The sequence below is a fragment of the Microcebus murinus genome, chromosome 13, assembly GCF_040939455.1.
Source record: "Microcebus murinus isolate Inina chromosome 13, M.murinus_Inina_mat1.0, whole genome shotgun sequence".
Lineage (NCBI taxonomy): Eukaryota > Metazoa > Chordata > Mammalia > Primates > Cheirogaleidae > Microcebus > Microcebus murinus.
This window is the reverse complement of record NC_134116.1, coordinates 69,048,056-69,065,631: the sequence shown is the minus strand read 5'-3', so window position 1 is coordinate 69,065,631 and position 17,576 is coordinate 69,048,056. Positions and strand designations below refer to the sequence as shown.

At 37.8% G+C, this 17,576-nt stretch overlaps 2 protein-coding genes across 5 annotated transcripts in view; one reads left to right on the top strand and one right to left on the bottom strand.

The window, feature by feature from the left end:
- The first annotated feature begins 884 nt into the window (after window positions 1-884).
- Window positions 885-8,736, top strand: RFXAP (regulatory factor X associated protein). Its single transcript, XM_076009482.1, has 4 exons — window positions 885-1,635; window positions 3,221-3,328; window positions 5,994-6,098; window positions 8,466-8,736. Exons 1-4 carry the CDS (start codon window positions 1,153-1,155, stop codon window positions 8,487-8,489), a joined length of 720 nt encoding a protein of 239 aa, XP_075865597.1. The 5' UTR covers window positions 885-1,152; the 3' UTR covers window positions 8,490-8,736.
- A 4,958-nt stretch (window positions 8,737-13,694) lies between these two features.
- SMAD9 (SMAD family member 9) overlaps window positions 13,695-17,576 on the bottom strand; it is a 69,961-nt gene continuing 66,079 nt past the window's right edge. For all 4 annotated transcript variants that reach the window (XM_020290419.2, XM_076009481.1, XM_012748098.3 and 1 more), the window contains one exon: window positions 13,695-17,120. In XM_020290419.2, coding sequence (XP_020146008.1) covers window positions 16,977-17,120 — 144 coding nt within the window. In that variant the 3' untranslated portion in view covers window positions 13,695-16,976. The remainder of the gene's footprint in view (window positions 17,121-17,576) is intronic.

Below are 17,576 nucleotides of genomic sequence, written 5' to 3'. Positions count from 1 at the left end.
ACCTGGCAACAGAGCCAAGCAGAGAACCCAAAAATCCTGCATTCAGTCAGCCTCCTTCCCTTAACCTGACCTATTCATTTTTTAATAGATTCATTCAGGAAATAATTTTGAGGGCTAATTGTATATGCTAATCACTTGATAATAAAATCTACTGTCATTATTTGTAATAGCCAAAATCATAAAACAATCCAAATGTCCATTGTCTGGTGAATGGGTAAACAATATGAATAACATTCAGACATAAAAAGGAAAAACGACGGGCACAAGCAACCAAATAAATGAATCTCAAAAACATTTTGCTAGACACTAGGTGCAGGAGACCATATATTATATGAAAGTATTGATATAAAATGTCCAGAAAAGGAAAATCTACAGAGACAGAAAATAAGTTTCTGAGAAAATCAAATTTATAAAGAGTAAATCATTTATCCCTCAACATAAATACAACTTGGCCAAAGTTCTGGCTCACCTTTTCTCCACTGGGCTGTTTTCAAAGAAGCCACCCCTGCCCTCAACGACTGCAAACTAGGGGAGCCAGGACGTGACACTTCTAGCAGTCCCAGCTTTAAAGCTCCCATTTCAGGCAGTTTGGGGAGAAATATCATTGAAATCAGCGTCCTAACGCCACAAGTCATGAGACTGCTCAGGAACAATATTAATTTACACAATGAAATTCCAGTAGAAAAGTGTTTTGCAAGCACCACAAAGCTCCACTGATACTCCAGCGTCCTAATAACAGTGGCGGCGTTTCTCTTTGAGCGCCGAGACGGCCGCACATGCGCAGTCAGTCCCTCCAGGTCTGCCTTCAGCCCCGCCCCTCAGATACGCGGGCGAGAACCAGCCGGCGGGCGCACGCACGTTTACGCGCGGGCTGCGGCTGCGCAGGCGCAATCGGAGCGCCTTCGCGGATCGGGCGCCTTTTTTCTGTCGCGTGTGTGGGGTGTTTGATTTGTGAAGTGCCGTTGGTTCCGGCAGGTGGTGAAAGTCTGGGCCCTTGGGCCCCGGCCAAGTCTCGGCAGCACGGAGGTGCAGGGTGTCGCCGAGAGTGCGGGGCCGGGCGCCGCCGGCGCTGTGCCCGGCCCCGGGGCTCTGGCTCCGGCCCTGACTCCGGCCCCTGTCGCGGCGCCGGCGTCGCAGTTCACCCTGCTGGTGATGCACCCCTGTGGGGGGCAGGACGAGGCTGCGGCCGAGGGCGTCCTGAGGCACGCGCCGGCCCCCGGGGGCAGCGCCGGGGCGGGCAAGCCCGTCAGGTACCTGTGTGAAGTGCCGGGCGATGGCGAGGAGGAGGCGGGGGAGGACGAAGCCGACCTGCTGGACACTTCGGACCCCCCGGGGGGAGGCGAGAGCGCGGCTAGTTTGGAGGATCTGGAGGACGAGGAGGCCCACTCGGGGGGCGAGGGCAGCGGCGGGGGAGCCCGGAGGCGGGGCAGCGGCGGGAGCGGCGTGAGCAAGACCTGCACCTACGAGGGCTGCAGCGAGACCACGAGCCAGGTGGCCAAGCAGCGCAAGCCCTGGATGTGCAAAAAGCACCGTAACAAGATGTACAAGGACAAGTACAAAAAGAAGAAGAGCGACCAGGCCCTGAACTGTGGTGCGACCTCCTCTGCTGCCAGCGCGGGAAACGTCAAACTGGAGGTATGAGACTTTACCTAGGGTCGTGGGAGGTAGGAAATGGAAGAAGAAACCCCATCTTGCTGCAAACTCTGATTCCAAACCCTGCCCGCCCTCTGGGCTAAGTGGCTGAGAGTTAATGAGTGCTTGCCCTAAAAAAGTGTTGATGGGAACATGTGCAAAAGCCTTAACAATTTTGTTGCACTCACGGTTAGGTGAATACATTTAAGTAAAAATGATGTGACATCAGCAGAGCCATCATTTCAGAGATTATGGTTATGGGCTGGAAGTGCGGATAGTAAATAATTAATCTGGTTCATTGCTAAAGGAGCTGGCAGAGATTTAGGAACCTAGATGAAATTGGTACTTTGGACAAGGTAATCTCTCCCTGTTTTCAATACTCCTGTACTTATTACCCTGTTCCTAATACTCCCAGTACTTAGTCCCCAGTTCTCAGTACCCCTATATGTAATACTGTGTTCTCAGTATCCTTGTTCTTAGTACCTTGTTCTCATGACCCCCCTTTTTTTCTTTATTAAAAATCAATTTTATTTCTGGTATACACAAAGACTCTATCAATTCATTTGTTGAAAGGTAATTTTAAGCTACAATATCATAGGCAATGTAGTTCTGTGAGTTTTTTTAAACTAAATACATTTTTTAAAATTTATTTTTCCCTTTTTAAAAATTTTAAGATTCAGGGGTTACAAGTTGAATTCCAATATATGTATATATTGTATAGTGGTGAAGTCTGGGCTTTTTCACTATCCCTTTTCTGAGTACCCCTGAGGAAAAAAAAATGAATGATAATGGGTCATAAGTCTCAGAAAATTTTTTGATTGTTTGAGTTGAACTGCATTGAAGGTTAAAGCTCTGCAGTTGGACTTATGGCTGCACAACTCTGCTCCATTATTTGCAGGCTTTGTGGCCTTGAATAGGTTATTAAACTCATTTTAGGACTTACCTGTTTTGTCCATACCAGTAGCTGGAAACTATACCAGTGCTTTCTAGCTTTTTCAAGCCAGTTTATCGTTTTTCTCCTAGTGACTTACAAATTTTGTAAGCTTTGGTTATCAATTACTTCTTTAAGCAGTATTTTACTGCTTCCTCCCCATTTGTTTTGGTTTTTAATTGGGCAAAAAGCTGTCAATTAGAGTGTCTCATTCAACAACTTATAAATTGCCTCTGAGTTCATATATTCCATTCAAAGGCAGGCAGACTTGATGTTTTGGCCTGTATAGCTTTATATGAAGAGAATGTTCAATTCTACTTGGCAGTTTTTGTAATATTGAAAAGAGCTCACAAGTAACTCTTTGCCTCCCTCCTCCCACATCTCTCCCATTATTTATTTTGAGACCCTTCAAGAGAGTGAAGAACCTAGGTTGGAAATTGTGGAGGGAAAGGGAGTGAGAAAGGAGTGTTGCATAAGTTAACTGCCAGATTCTTGCCTGTGATAACAAGGGGCTTGCCCAAAGTTTCACAGGGACTGGGCAACTAGGAGGAATTTTCTTCAACGACCAGTTCATTACATCATTGAAATGCCTGTCATCATGGATTATTACATTATATTAACTGTTAATCACGTTTTTTTTTTTATCATTTATCTCAGGAAAGTGCAGATAATATACTCTCCATTGTTAAACAAAGAACAGGATCTTTTGGGGATCGTCCTGCAAGACCTACTCTTTTAGAACAAGTGTTAAATCAAAAAAGACTGGTAAATATCTGTTTTAAAGTACTTACAAATCTATTAACAAAAGTCATTTGTTATAAATGGAACTATTTATATTTTTGAGATTTTAAGACTTGTTAAACTGGTCATCAGAATAGAGTTGTGGCTCATTGCCAGTAACACTGGAAACTTAAAAATGCTCTCCCAGGACTCTTTTAATCCTATTCTTTTCATTGACTAAACCTCATTGACTATCTGAGCAAGATGGGAGTTTGTTTATGTTTCTTTTTTATTCATTTACTTTCTCATTTTTTAAATACTTTTCAGTTGACAAACAATAATTGTATTTATGGGGTATAATGTGGTATTTTGATAAATGTATATATACATCATGGAATTATCAAAGATGAGATTTTAAAACTAAGTTTTATACTGAACTCAGCGGTTTATGGAATAATGTTTTATTTATTTATTTTTTTTGAGACAGAGTCTCACTTTGTTGCCCAGGCTAGAGTGAGTGCCATGGTGTCAGCCTAGCTCACAGCAACCTCAAACTCCTGGGCTCAGGCGATCCTCCTGCCTCAGCCTCCCCAGTAACTGGGACTACAGGCATGCGCCACCATGCCCGGCTAAATACATATATACATACATATATACATATATATATATATATATATGTATATATATATAATGTGTATATATATATGTATTTAGTATGTATGTATATATGTATGTATATATATATTGTGGAGGGAAAGGGAGTGAGAAAGGAGTGTTGCATAAGTTAACTGCCAGATTCTTGCCTGTGATAACAAGGGGCTTGCCCAAAGTTTCACAGGGACTGGGCAACTAGGAGGAATTTTCTTCAACGACCAGTTCATTACATCATTGAAATGTCTGTCATCATGGATTATTACATTATATTAACTGTTAATCACGTTTTTGTTTTTATCATTTATCCCAGGAAAGTGCAGATAATATACTCTCCATTGTTAAACAAAGAACAGGATCTAATAACAGGATCAACTAATATATATATTAGTTGGCCAATTAATTTCTTTCTATTTATAGTAGAGAGGGGGTCTCGCTTTTGCTCAGGCTGGTTTTGAACTCCTGACCTCGAGCAATCTGCCCGCCTTGGCTTCCCAGAGTGCTAGGATTACAGGCGTGAGCCACCGTACCCGACGTGGAATAATGTTTTAATGATGGTGAGGTATAATTAGACCAATGTCTAATAAGAATCTCTGTTATAAATTTGATATAAGGCAGTCAGATCTGTGATGGGGAGCGGCTGTAAATACAGATGATGCTTTGCTCACTTTCTCACCACTCACCGCCTGCTGTGTGGCTTGGTTTCTAGCAAGCTACGGACCTGTAATGGTCTACGGCTGTCCACAGCTTGGGATTTGGGGACCATAGCATTAAATGATATGGATAGGTATTCAATATCAGTAAAAATGACATAACAAATAATAATAATAAGTGAAAATTTAAGTGATTATGCACCATAATGTCAAGGGTTCCATAAAATGGGCACTGTCGTTTTGTAAATGGCATTATGTGTTGGTATAGCACTTTGACAAAGCTGTTGAGCAGTATGTATCAGGCGTTTTTAAAATGGCCATCCCTTTTGACTCACACATTTAATATGAGGACATTCATAGAAGGTAAATCCTAAATATGAATAGAGTTAAGCCTAAGGATATGACCAGAAATGTATTTATCATAAATAGTAAAATATTAATAGTTGAAACACCTAAATGTCCAAGAGTCTCGTGGCAGCTAAGTAGATTATTATACATTTACTTAATAGAATGTTGAACAGTCTTTCCAAGTGATTTTTAAAACTATTTAACAAATAGAAAATGTACTATAATATATAATCTTAAAATCAGTATTTAATGATAATATTTCCACTGTATTTGGTTTATCTTTTTTCAACTTACTGGGGTCAAAAGTTTTTTGCTTTTTATCAGTTTATATAAGTATTTTATTATAATAAAACATTAATCATAGTCTATTATATTTGTTATGTCATATTTAAAATGGTAAGTGTACAAAAATGTTTTGATTGTTTTAGAACTTTTGTATTCTTTCCTGAAATTTTGGTAGTGTGCTAATATTACTTTATGTGTGTGTTTCTGTGTGTGTGTGTGTATGTATATATATATATATATATACATACACACACACACACATACACCCCTATATGTACACATGTATACCTGTACACATACATATAATTTTTAATTTCTTCCTGAAGACTTAGCTAGTTGGAGAAACTTGATTCCAGTACTAGTTTATATGTATGTACAGACTGGCATTCAACTGCCACTTTCACATGTGGCCCCCTTTCATTTCTGTTTTCTTCTTGCTGTAATACTGGGTCAGTGCTATTATTAGCTCTTTGCTCTCATATGTTTTAAGAGAATATATTTGCCAGCATATCATGCCTAAAGCATTTCTTTAGTTCATAGTAATATCATGCTTTACCCATTATTTTTAGATTTTAGGTACTTTGATATGTGACATCAAATTTTATTATTAGTTTGCAGCTTCATTGTAGTGCATCAAATACAAAAGTGAATTCAATTCAGGCATGTTTTGGTTTGTAAGCATATTCTATCTTGTTTAGGGACGAATAACTCCATAGCATGAATCTAATCACATAAGAATAATGCTATTAATATTTTTCTTTTTTCTTTTTAAGTCATTACTGAGAAGTCCAGAAGTAGTGCAGTTTTTACAGAAGCAGCAACAACTATTAAATCAGCAAGTTTTGGAGCAAAGACAGCAGCAGTTTCCAGGAGCATCGGTATGAGGGACCTTATCAAGAACATCTACATGTTTCTTACTTTAGTGTAATAGATGAACATATTTTTATAGTAAAGATAAATGGGATAATATATGTTAATGGAACATAAACATTTTCCTGTAAATGTGTGTTGCATTTGGGGATAAATAAGTATTGCACTTTGTGCATCTAATCCTTTCAGATCATCATGAGTTTGTAGAAATCAATTTATCTTTCCAAAATAACATTTAATTACAATGTTGTTTAAAATATGTTCCTCTTCAGTCATTGTTACTGAAGGTAATGAAGCAGTTACTTTCTGTGGAAGTCATGAAGTTAATAGATATTAATCTTGAATCATCTAGCTCAGTGGTTCTCATCAAAGCACAGTTTGGGAATGTATAAATCTGTTTTTTAGTTGTCACGGTGACCTTGAAAACTACTGGTTTTTGATGAGTAGGCCAGGAATGCTAATGTTCTACAGTGTCTGGGGTAGTTCCACACACCAAGAATTATCTCACTCACAATGCCAATAACACTCCTCTTAAGAAATACTGATAGCTATTTCTAGTAATAACATGTAGTTGAGGCACCTAGAATTGGGTTCTTGTAATAACCTTTCTTTGCAGTTGAGTCTGGAGCTGTCAAAGAGGTAAGCATATTTTATATCTGTTAGGAAAGTGATCACTGTTCACAAATACTGTTCAGTATTTGTGAAATTAGGATGTGCATCTCTTTTCAGAGATATGCTGGTAAAACCTAAGAGAGGAATTAACTCAGTGCACTAGAGTGAATGCATCTCTTACAGTTGGCCTCTCTATTCATATTACCTATTAGTGTTGATCTCTTTTAAAGCAGATGCTGTCGTGTGTTGAATTTGTGAGCAGTGTAGATCTCAGCCCACCAATGCCAGGACAAAATTACTTTTCTTATATTCATTTTCGTTAAAGAAATGAAAAAGAAATCCTATTCAAAAAGAAGATCTTGAGCGTAAGAATGACATTTCAGCATTTTGTCATTGTTTTTAAAATTGAGCTATTTTAAGACTGTTATTCCTTAAGTAATGTTAAAAAATGATACATAATCTGGATAAATACTTTTTCTTATATTTTCTCCTAGAAAAACTTTTAAAAGGCAAACCTACCAATAACAAGTAAAATGTCAAGAGAGTCTATCCAATGTTAGGATAATAAATTTATGTGTCTCAAGTTTTAACTGCAAAAATTTGTTAGTTGGTTTTTAAGCTCTGAAATATATATCAAGTTAAATTTAGTAATGGCTGTTCTGAGAAGTACTTATGAAGAGAAAGAATGTTTTTGTTCATTTTATGTATTTTATACCCAAGTATCTGTTCAAAAATGCTTTTACCAAAATTACTCATTAAAGTCCAGTTGACCTTTGAGTTGTCTAATTTCCTTATTCTATTCTTTAGTTTCTTTTTACTGAATGCAGAGGAATGCATCTATTTGATATTAACTGTTTATTCTCATATTTATGGTGTTAAGAGCTTTATTGAATCCCTAGAGCTTAAGTTAACTTTTATGGTGGAAAAAAATCAGCTTATGTTTCTTGAGACGGAATAAAAGAAATAGGAAAGAAAAGAAACAGGCCAGTGAGAACTGAATGAAAAGGGTCTGAATTTATATATTTATAAGAACTTTGTGATGAATATTAGTTGTCAAACCCTAGAGTACATAATTGAGAGATTCAGAATCTTTCACTCAGTATATTTTTTAGAATAAAGTAGCTACCCATTCATGAGTTTGGATAGGAATAGGACAGTATTCAACGCAATGTAATTATTATCTGCCACAATGGAAATTTATTTATTTATTTATTTTTGAGACAGAGTCTCCCTTTGTTGTCCAGGCTATAGTGTGTGCCATGGCGTCAGCCTAGCTCACAGCAACCTCCCGAGCAGCTGGGACTACAGGCATGCGCCACCATGCCTGGCTAATTTTTTCTATATATATTAGTTGGCCAATTAATTTCTTTCTATTTATAGTAGAGACGGGGTCTCGCTCTTGCTCAGGCTGGTTTCGAACTCCTGACCTCAAGCAGTCCGCCTGCCTTGGCCTCCCAGAGTGCTAGGATTACAGGTGTGAGCCACTGCACCCGGCCTATTTTTTACTTTATATAAAACTATCAATGAAGTTATGAGGTTTATGTTGGGTGGATTTATTGCAGTGTGTCCCCAATTTTTCACCCCTACGTGTTCTCATGACATTGCCATGTGACTTTGCAGCTCCTTTTACCCCTTGAGCTCAAGTTTATTTACTAACCCCTTAAATCTGGAGGACTGGCCTTGTCACTTGTTTTGGCCAATAGAATGCAGAGTAAATAACAAGATGGCAGCTCTGAGTAGACTATTTCCACTTGTTTTTTTAGAATCCTACACAGCTGCCATGGTGACGATCCCAGCCTAGCCTGTTGGATAATGAGAGACACATGGTCTAGTCACCTCTGTTGTACAGCTAATAGCAAACATCCAGATATGTGAGTGAAGCTATGCTAGATGAGCTGTCCCCCCTTCCAGCCTGCAAACTGACTACTGATACATTTGATACCAACTGAGATCAGTCAAGCCTGGCCCAGATTGGCAGAACCACCCAACTGACCTATAGACTTGTGGGCAATAATAAATGTTAATGACTGTAAATCTCAGAGTTTTGGGGTGGTTTGTTTTGCAGTTTTCTTGTAAATAACTGATACACCTAGCTGTTAATAGTTTATTTATTGCCGCATAACATCACCTGAAAATTTGGTGGCTTAAAACAATTTAGATTTTATTATTTTTTACAGGCATGTATATGAATATTCTGATTTTAAATATTAGCTGTGCAATGCTTTCAAAGTAAATGAGGCAGACCATGCTTTTCAGAGATGTCTAAGCAGTCTCCCAACCCACCTACTCAGTGTGATCCAGTAAGATCTAGATTTTATTTTTCCACCCCTTTGAATCTGGGCAGGCCTTATGATTTCTCTACAAAATATGGCAGATGTCATATGTGATGAGCTGTGCCAGTTCATTGGAAGCTAGAGGAAAGCAGATACAGTAAATGTAGATGTGGTACATGTGTAGTAATAAGAACATAAAGGAATTCAGTGTCTGTTTCCCAGCAAAGTTAAGAGAAGTCATCTTAATATAGTGTGCAGGAGATAGTAAGGGCCTTTAGAAAAGAAAAAATTAGGAAGATAACATTAAAGATAGTGAGAGAGATGACTAGTCCTAATAGCCTGCTAATAGTGCCTGATAGCATTCTTCCCCTTTTTTCACAGTAGGATGTAAAGGGGCCTCCAAAGATATCCATGTGCCAATTCCAAGAAATTGTGGATGTTGTCTTAGATGGCAAAAGGGACTTTGCAGATGTAATTAAGCTGAGGATCTTGAGATGGGAAGGTTATCCTGAATTATCTGGATGGGCTCTAAATGTAATCACAGGCGTCCTGTAAGTGAGGTAGAGGAAGACTTGACAACAAAGAGGATGCAGGGGATGTGATGAAGCACTCAAGAGGCACTCAAGAGAAGGGTAACCAGAAGGAAATGCAGGCAGCCTCCAGAAGCTAGCAAAAGCAAGACAACTAATTCTCTCTTAGAGTTTCCAGAAGGAACCAACTTTGCCAACACCTTGACATTAGCCCAGTGAGACAGATTTCAGATTTCTGGCCTCCTGAACTGTTGAGAGAATAAATGTTTGGTTTTTTTTTTTAAGCCACTATATTCGTGGCTCTTTTTTACAGCAGCAACAGGAAATTAGTATCAATCCTCAAGAGGTGGGGGGATGGATCTCATCAGGTTTCTAAGCAAGCACTGTTATCTTGCTTTTCTTATTTAAAAACCATAGTGGCCAACTACATTATATGTAGTATATTAATTGTATTTAAATGTAAGAGAAAGGATTACATACTCTGAATCAAAAAATCATTCCCCCCAAGTTGGAAGAGGTAATATTTATTGTACATTGAGTGCTCTCTGCTTCTTACCCAAAGTTTCTAAACCCCAACCAAACTCTTCGCAGTGGAATAATTTGGAGCCTTAAAACACCCAAATTCAGAAAGATGTTTTCCAACAGGATTTTCCAAAGCATGCCTGGAGCTAGGACAGGGAATGACTCAGGAGGCCCCAAGGGGTTCTGTCATGGTTGGTAACATTATTGCTTTTTAACTACTAACTGGTAGCAATGCTTTGTTGTTGTAGATTGAAGAACCTGTTGTCCAAATGTCTTAGTTCAGCATGCAAAACCTTTTACCTCCAAGCTCAGGCCTATTTCTACCCTGCTACTTTCCTTTACTTCAAGCCATTGTGAATAATTCATATGATATAATATTAATGGATCATTCTGTTTCACCAAAGTTCTTTCCACTCCTCTTAGTTCTTTTCTACTCTTAAAGCACTAAGCTTTTTACTTTCTTTATAATACCAGACCATGAGAAACAAATAGCAGCTTTGCCAACTTTTGTTTTCAAACCTCTTTCATAGTTATCTGTAATTTCACAAACTCCCTTAGAAAAAATATCATCTATTTAACATTTTTTCATGGTGTGTGAAAAATAAATGATTTTAAGTTATTTTATTATACATCGATGTTTTAAACATTGTATTATCATAAATATTTATATTAGGACAAATTTCACTTTCACTTTAATTTAGGGAGTGATTTTTTTAGAGAGATGGGTTGCCCAGGCTGGTCTTGAACTCTTGAGTTTGATCGATCCTCCCACCTCAGCCTCTGGAGTAGCTGGGACTACAAGCAATTGCCAGCACACCTGGCTTATATTTAATTTGTTTTAAAATAATTGTGTCAGGAAAACCAAATTTGTTAACAACTGAGTTGTAAAATAGGATATGTTTAGCTTGAAGACTGAATGTATAAGACAGTACAGATTAAACTTTCATCGTATTAAAAGAGACAAATCACTTTTACAACATGATGCTTGAAATTGTGCTTAAACATCAGTGGGTTGGTTATTTGTGTAGTTTTTAGGTTTTTTTCCTTTCTAAATGATGAGATTAGAGAGAAATTAGCTTGCCACTTGCAAACATTATTTCTGAATAATATACTGCAGATGTGAATAGTTTTTGGCTTAAAAGCCAAACTGAATATAATTTTCATTACATTTGCTCAATTTAACATCAGTAGTCAGTAGATTATTAAAGTCATTCTGAGGCTATACCTAACATTTTTGTCAGATGCAAGCATATAATGGAACCATCTATGATCATGCAAAGATAAACTTTCAGATTTGGCGTCTTTTTGTGAATTTGGTAAATACAACATTGAAATTCTTTATGCTTGTCTTACTGAACTCCACTTTTTTTTAATTTTTTCATATTATGGGGGTACAAATATTGTTAGGGTTACATATATTGCCCCTGCCATTCCTCCCCACCCCCCCACCCCCCCCACCCCCGTTTACCAACACATCAAGCATGCCCTACTCTCAGGTGGTACGCATCACACCTATTTTGTAAGTGTAAATTCTTCCCCACCTCCCCCCTCCCATTTGCCCACCACCCGATAAAAGTTTGTTTGTTTTATCCCTTTTTTTGACCTTTGGGTTACATTGTATATCTTAGCCTTTCCCTTGGAAGGTTTAGATGTATTCCCCCCCCCCCCCCATGCTCACCACAACCCTAAGATGTCTATTTCCCCCTCCCCCAAACTCTAGTGGGATTATCCCCATTTGAGCATCATAGTTTTAATCAGTCAGTACCAATTTGATGGCGAGTAGATGTGGAGCCTGTTTTCTTGATCTTGTGTCACCTCACTTTGGATAACGGGTTTAAGCTTAATGCAGGATAGCATAAATGGTACTAATTCACTGTCATTTCTTAGAATTGAATAGTATTCAATTTAGTTATCCACTCATGAATTGACGGACACTTGGGTTGTTTCCATGATCTTGCAATAGTGAATTGTGCTGCCATAAACATTTGGGTCCAGATGTCTTTATAGTAGAATGTCTTATGCTCTTTTGGGTAGATGCCCAACAATGCTATTGCTGGGTCGAATGGTATTTCTATATCTAGCTGTTTGAGGTATCTCCATATTCTTTTTCACAGAGGTTGACAATAAATAGTTTAGAATAAAAACAATTTTAACTGTTTAACTCTCAAAGCTACCTTCCCTTGGTACTGCTATGCAGATGAATAACAATTTCCAAACTGAATCATAAGCATGCTTTTCTGGTCCTTACCAGCTGCACATGGTCATTTGACATGCAATTGGAGGCTTGTAATTCCATATTTTCATTTTGAAGAGGAAATGCTGATTTTTAAAAAAGAATTGGAAACAACATTTATGCCTTTATATTGTAGACCCAAAATGCCTTTCTAAACAAACAGTATCTGGAAAATGCTGAAAATGTATAGATAGAACTCCTTCCTTAAAGCCCTTCCAGCTTGGTGGAGAGATGGATAAGTAAACAGTGTGGTGCAGGAATTGGTAACTGATGTGGCCATTGATGGTCATAAAGTATTATGGGAGTATAGCACAGGCACTTAGGAATGTCCAGGATGACTTGTTGAGGGAAGTGTCAGGAAAGAAGGTAAATTGTATCAGCCCAGAAGCCTTCCCTGGTACCCACCCAAGGCCCGATGAAGATGTCACTCTGTGGGCTTGTCACAGCTGATAGCACACTTAATTTTATTGATTTACTTGTTCATCTTCCTCCCCAAACTGGTAAGCTCCTTAAGGGCAGCAACTTTGTTATTTGTCATTGTGTCCACTGTGCTTGCTGATGCCCAAAAACCATCTGATGAATATGTGGAGGTTTCTAGGTGATGAAAATAATTCTTCTCTAAGAGATGGGCTAATAGTTAAAGATAATATTTTATGTCTATACCATGATCTACTAAAAAATGTGTACTAGAATTTTAAATGCCAATACCCTATATCAGATGCAAGAACAGGGTCAGGGGAGATGCAAAGACAAGAGAGGATCAGTGCTCTCCAAAACTTGCAGTTTAAACTGGAGGTTTCATGATCCCCACCTGTATCTGAACCAGAATAGCTTATCTTTCATTTGTTTATCTTATAGAATTCTACAAAATAATTCTTTTGAATAAAGGGCTCCATTGTTTAAAAAAAATTAAAAATCCTGATCAAGTTAATTAAGACTAAGTTTTCTAAAAGTATTTACAGATATTCCCTCTTCCATTTTAAGACTAGAAGGAAATTTAAATGTAGGGAATTGAGAATTTATAATTTTAGATATGTTCCTATTTCTCCTGGATTTCATCTTCGTTTTTCCTCACTAGCCTTCTTTTAGTACCTTTCTAACAGGCAATGGATAGCAATGTACAGATGTTAACAAGTGTTCATTCTGTCCTATAACTGCAGTATCACTTGCTATTTGTTAACTATCCAGAAAAAAAATCTACATATATCCTCACTAAAATTACTGCAAAGTATCTTCCAAAGTCCATACTTAATGACGGTTATTCCAAGATATTTAATTCAAAACCACTACCTAATTTCCCTATACCATGTGAGAGTTCAAAAATATCCCATTTTCAAAATAGGATGGTTTAAGATTAATTGTCTTAAGGAGCTGCAGACCCATGTGCCCGTAAATCCTTCTACAAGGTTTATAGGAAAAATGAGCCAAAAGACATACAGGTACAGTATTCTTTATTATAAACAATCAGATAACAGCCTAAGTACAGATTTGATGGATAACTGAAGCCAAGTTACTATAATCAAAAGCATTACTTCACTCAAATAGAAAGTTTCTTTTTTGCTATTGATTTGTTTTACATTAATTTGAACTTATGTTTAACATATGCCAGGATCACTTAATCTTGTCATATAGTTCAGCTGTTGAATATAACAGGGAAAGATAAAATTTGAAATGCATGTTATATTTTGCTTTATTTGTTAAATATGTATACCAAATATTTGGGACACATTCAAAGTTAAGCAGGAGCTTAAAGTCTATCAAGTGATATTATAAAGTGCTTTTATTGTTGTTTTGCTGCTCTTATGGGGTATCCATATCCTTAGAAGACAATGACACAGAGGATTCTAAATGCTAGGTGGTGAGCCAACTTATCCAGATTTATACTGAGTGTAAAAAAAAAAATTAACAAAACATAAAGTATGTGTTAAATAGTGACATCTTTATAGTTCCAAAGTACTGGCCACTGTTAAAATATCATCTAGTTAAAACAAGCTTTTCACATCTCAATTTTTTAACAAGAAAAAAAAACTGGCTTGAACATCTTGATAAATGTTCGGGGTCTCTTGAGCAGGCCGAAATGTTACTACAGGATTCTCTATTGCACAGTCCATGTCCAGGGCAAGCTGAAAAGTATTCTGTAGTGCTGATGTATTTAACGGCTTTGCATGTCTGCTTTGTTAGTTATCCTGAAAATTATGCTATTCAGTATTTTGGGTTGTCTACCTCAACAAATGAGTGCATGTGACACATTTAGAAGCTTGAAATCAAATACTGCATTACAATTTTTAAGAAGTCTTGGTGGCAAAAGAAAAAGCTGATTAAAATATTACTATGTTATAATGACTAAAGGGTTAACTTCTTATCAATTCTAAATTCTCTGTATTTCACAGGTATCCTAATAAAAGCTTTTGGTGAGACATGACTGGTGATTATCATATGTACCAACTGAATAGTTTATTTTTCACAGAAAATCAGATTCGCTGCAGTATTGTGTCCTGGTTTCCCAGAGCTGCATGGAAATACAAGTTTTTTGTTTCTTGTTTTTGATATCATTTATAAATCACCTGTTCTGATTAATTCTGTAAAGGTAGAAGACTACCAGAGGATGAGTTTGACAGCTTGTGGAGAGATCAAGAAAGCTATGTTTGATCTCTGGAGCCAAAGCTGTGTGTGCTCAAAGCTCTCCCATGGAATGGTACCCATATAAGACTCACCATATTGATGCCTTTTCCAAGAAAAGAGGAGATAGGAAATTATCAGAAAATGGGGAAGCAAGGGGAGAAAACAAAAAAAAACAACTTTGAGACCTGGAAGAATGGTAGCATTTATCCAAGGAATCCATAACTTGACTGCTCAGAAGAAAAGGGAAATAAAAATTTCAAAATAGAGATATTATAATTAAGAAATCAATTACATTTTTTCAAGCAAAAGATCACATGCTTTGTTTTATTTTAAAACTTCTGAAACATGAAAATGTCTCTACAAACAGATACTGTTAGACTCTCAGCTCCATGAGAGCTGGGACTGTCTCTTGTTTACATTTGATCCACAGTACCAGACATTGTACCTGGCACCTACAGGTGCACAATACATAGTTGATGAACCAATAAACTACAGGCTTTTCTAAACACTAAATGGGCCGCCTAGTTTTAATGCAAAACGTAGTAATTATTTCCTATTGTATATATGAAAGTTTCTATTAGGTAACACTAGTCATTACAAGAGGTGACAGTAGTAGCTCACTCATATATCTTTTTCACATGATCATTACTACCTTGAATACAATTTAATGAGAAACAACTACCATGTGCACTAATGCTAGAAAGAGTTGAGATTACTGAAGTGCCATCTGTTATAAGCCTAACTGCCACCTTAAATGAATATATTTTTAAGAGGATGTGAAATATTTTTCCAAGCAATGCTGTGTTTAGTGGGTGGCAATTTTATAAATATATGAAAGTACCTAAAAATTTGGGGGATTTTCCTCTATCACCCAAAGGAAAATAAATAAAGGCTCTTAATATTGTGTATATTTTGAAAAATCCTATTTTCAGTATCACTATTCCCCAGAAGTCATGGGGGATTATGAAATTATTATCAACTGTATTTGGGAGTTTATTGTAGGTATAAGACTTTAGGTTTTATCAGAGGCTACCAGATTTGACCAGTAGATCATTTAATTACCAGAGACATTAATTAAGTTCAATAACTCATAAATTTGATCCAAAAATGTGTGTAGATTTTCTCAAAGTCTTAACCGTTGCTTTAGTAACCTGCAAATAATATTTGCCAAGAGGCAGGAAAATGTGACAAAAGGAGCACCCTCACCTAAAGACTTGACATGGGAAGGTGAGACGGTGTATGCCAATGTGTGACACTTTCGTTTGTCCTACCCTTCTGTTTCACCTGCTGCTTCTCGACACTGGACTGAAACACATGCTATCACAGTACACTGCACAGACTTACAGTCTGCAGGACTGCCTGCCAGGAACAACCAGGACGACAGGAACCTGATTTCCTATGTGGAAAGCAGGAATCTCCCTGGGTGGTTCTTGGACTAAGTTTCAGTCTTATACTTTGGGAATATATTAATAACTCATGGTATTTTCGTATTTATTTGCCCATAGTAGACTCACTTTTTACAGTGGTAGATTGAGGCAACATGGACGCTTAGCTTCACAGCTTCTTTCTTTTCCAATCACAGTTTAAATTTATTTAAAATGTACCATTAATATCAGCACAGCTATAGGTATGTCAGTTTCAGAAATAAAGTTTATGTGGCTTATCTCACATAATTCATTGTACAAGCTTTTTTTTTTCTTTCTTGCCAATAGCACTAAACATGACATCATTTAAAGTATATGAGTTTGACTGCTTTGTTTTATCTGAGAGTGTTATTTGCTCTAGTGCTGCTAATACCTGATTTTTGCTATATAAACAGTTTCACTATTTCTGTGAGGCCACACAGCATGCTTTAGAATGATCTGCTTCTTGTTATAGAACAGGCACGGAAAAGCCTGCCTTTCTAATCGCACTGTAGTGGCAACAGGTTAACTAGAAAGCACAAAACAAATGGTGATAAAAAAATATGAATAGTATACATTATATGTATTTACACATGTATTTAGAATTTCAGTTAGTTGCAGATTTGAAATTATATAAGCCACTGCTTGCGATAGCATCTACTCTATAGAAATGTGGCTTAAGACATGACTGTTAAGATACTGAAGAAATCGGGTTATGAGGAGAGCCCATCTGAGTGAGAACTTTGTCCAACCACTGCAGCGGTCCGTGAAGATGAATTTCAATCCAGCAGGGGGTGCTTGTGACATCCTGGCGATGATACTCAGCTCCCCAACCCTGGAAGGCAAGAAGAGAGCTGGGAGTGATTGTGCCAGACTCAACAGTCACCCTCCAGGCCCCTGAGCAGAGCTGGCAGGGAGGGGGTGGGTGCAGAGACAGGGCAGCTCCTGAGACTGGAGAGAGAAAGAACGTGACCTCCACTTTCCGGTAAGGACAGGACAACCCTTGTACCAACTGGACACGCTCAGTGGGCCCAAATCAGTGCATTCCATCCGGGTTCACAATGCAATACTTGGACCTAGAGATGCTCTGGGGCTCTAGTTCCATGGGAAACAGTGGCAAATCATTTTCCCTTGCACAGGGAAGAGACCTGACCTTATGTTCACCCCTTTGATGAGAGGAAGACAGCGTTTTGCACAAAATGGTTACTACAGACCAGTGATTGGATCTGAAGGTCATAAAGAGAGAACTGGAAGGCGCTTTCGATTTTTCAGGGTTGATTATCAAAGCTTG

Bases quoted from the DNA above. Each gene is read 5' to 3' on its own strand.
- RFXAP (XM_076009482.1), top strand. From the start codon at position 1,153: ATGCACCCCTGTGGGGGGCAGGACGAGGCTGCGGCCGAGGGCGTCCTG. The intron at 3,329-5,993 runs GTAAATATCTGT...TTTCTTTTTAAG, and splicing joins TGTTAAATCAAAAAAGACTG to TCATTACTGAGAAGTCCAGA. The intron at 6,099-8,465 runs GTATGAGGGACC...TTGTTTTTTTAG, and splicing joins AGCAGTTTCCAGGAGCATCG to AATCCTACACAGCTGCCATG.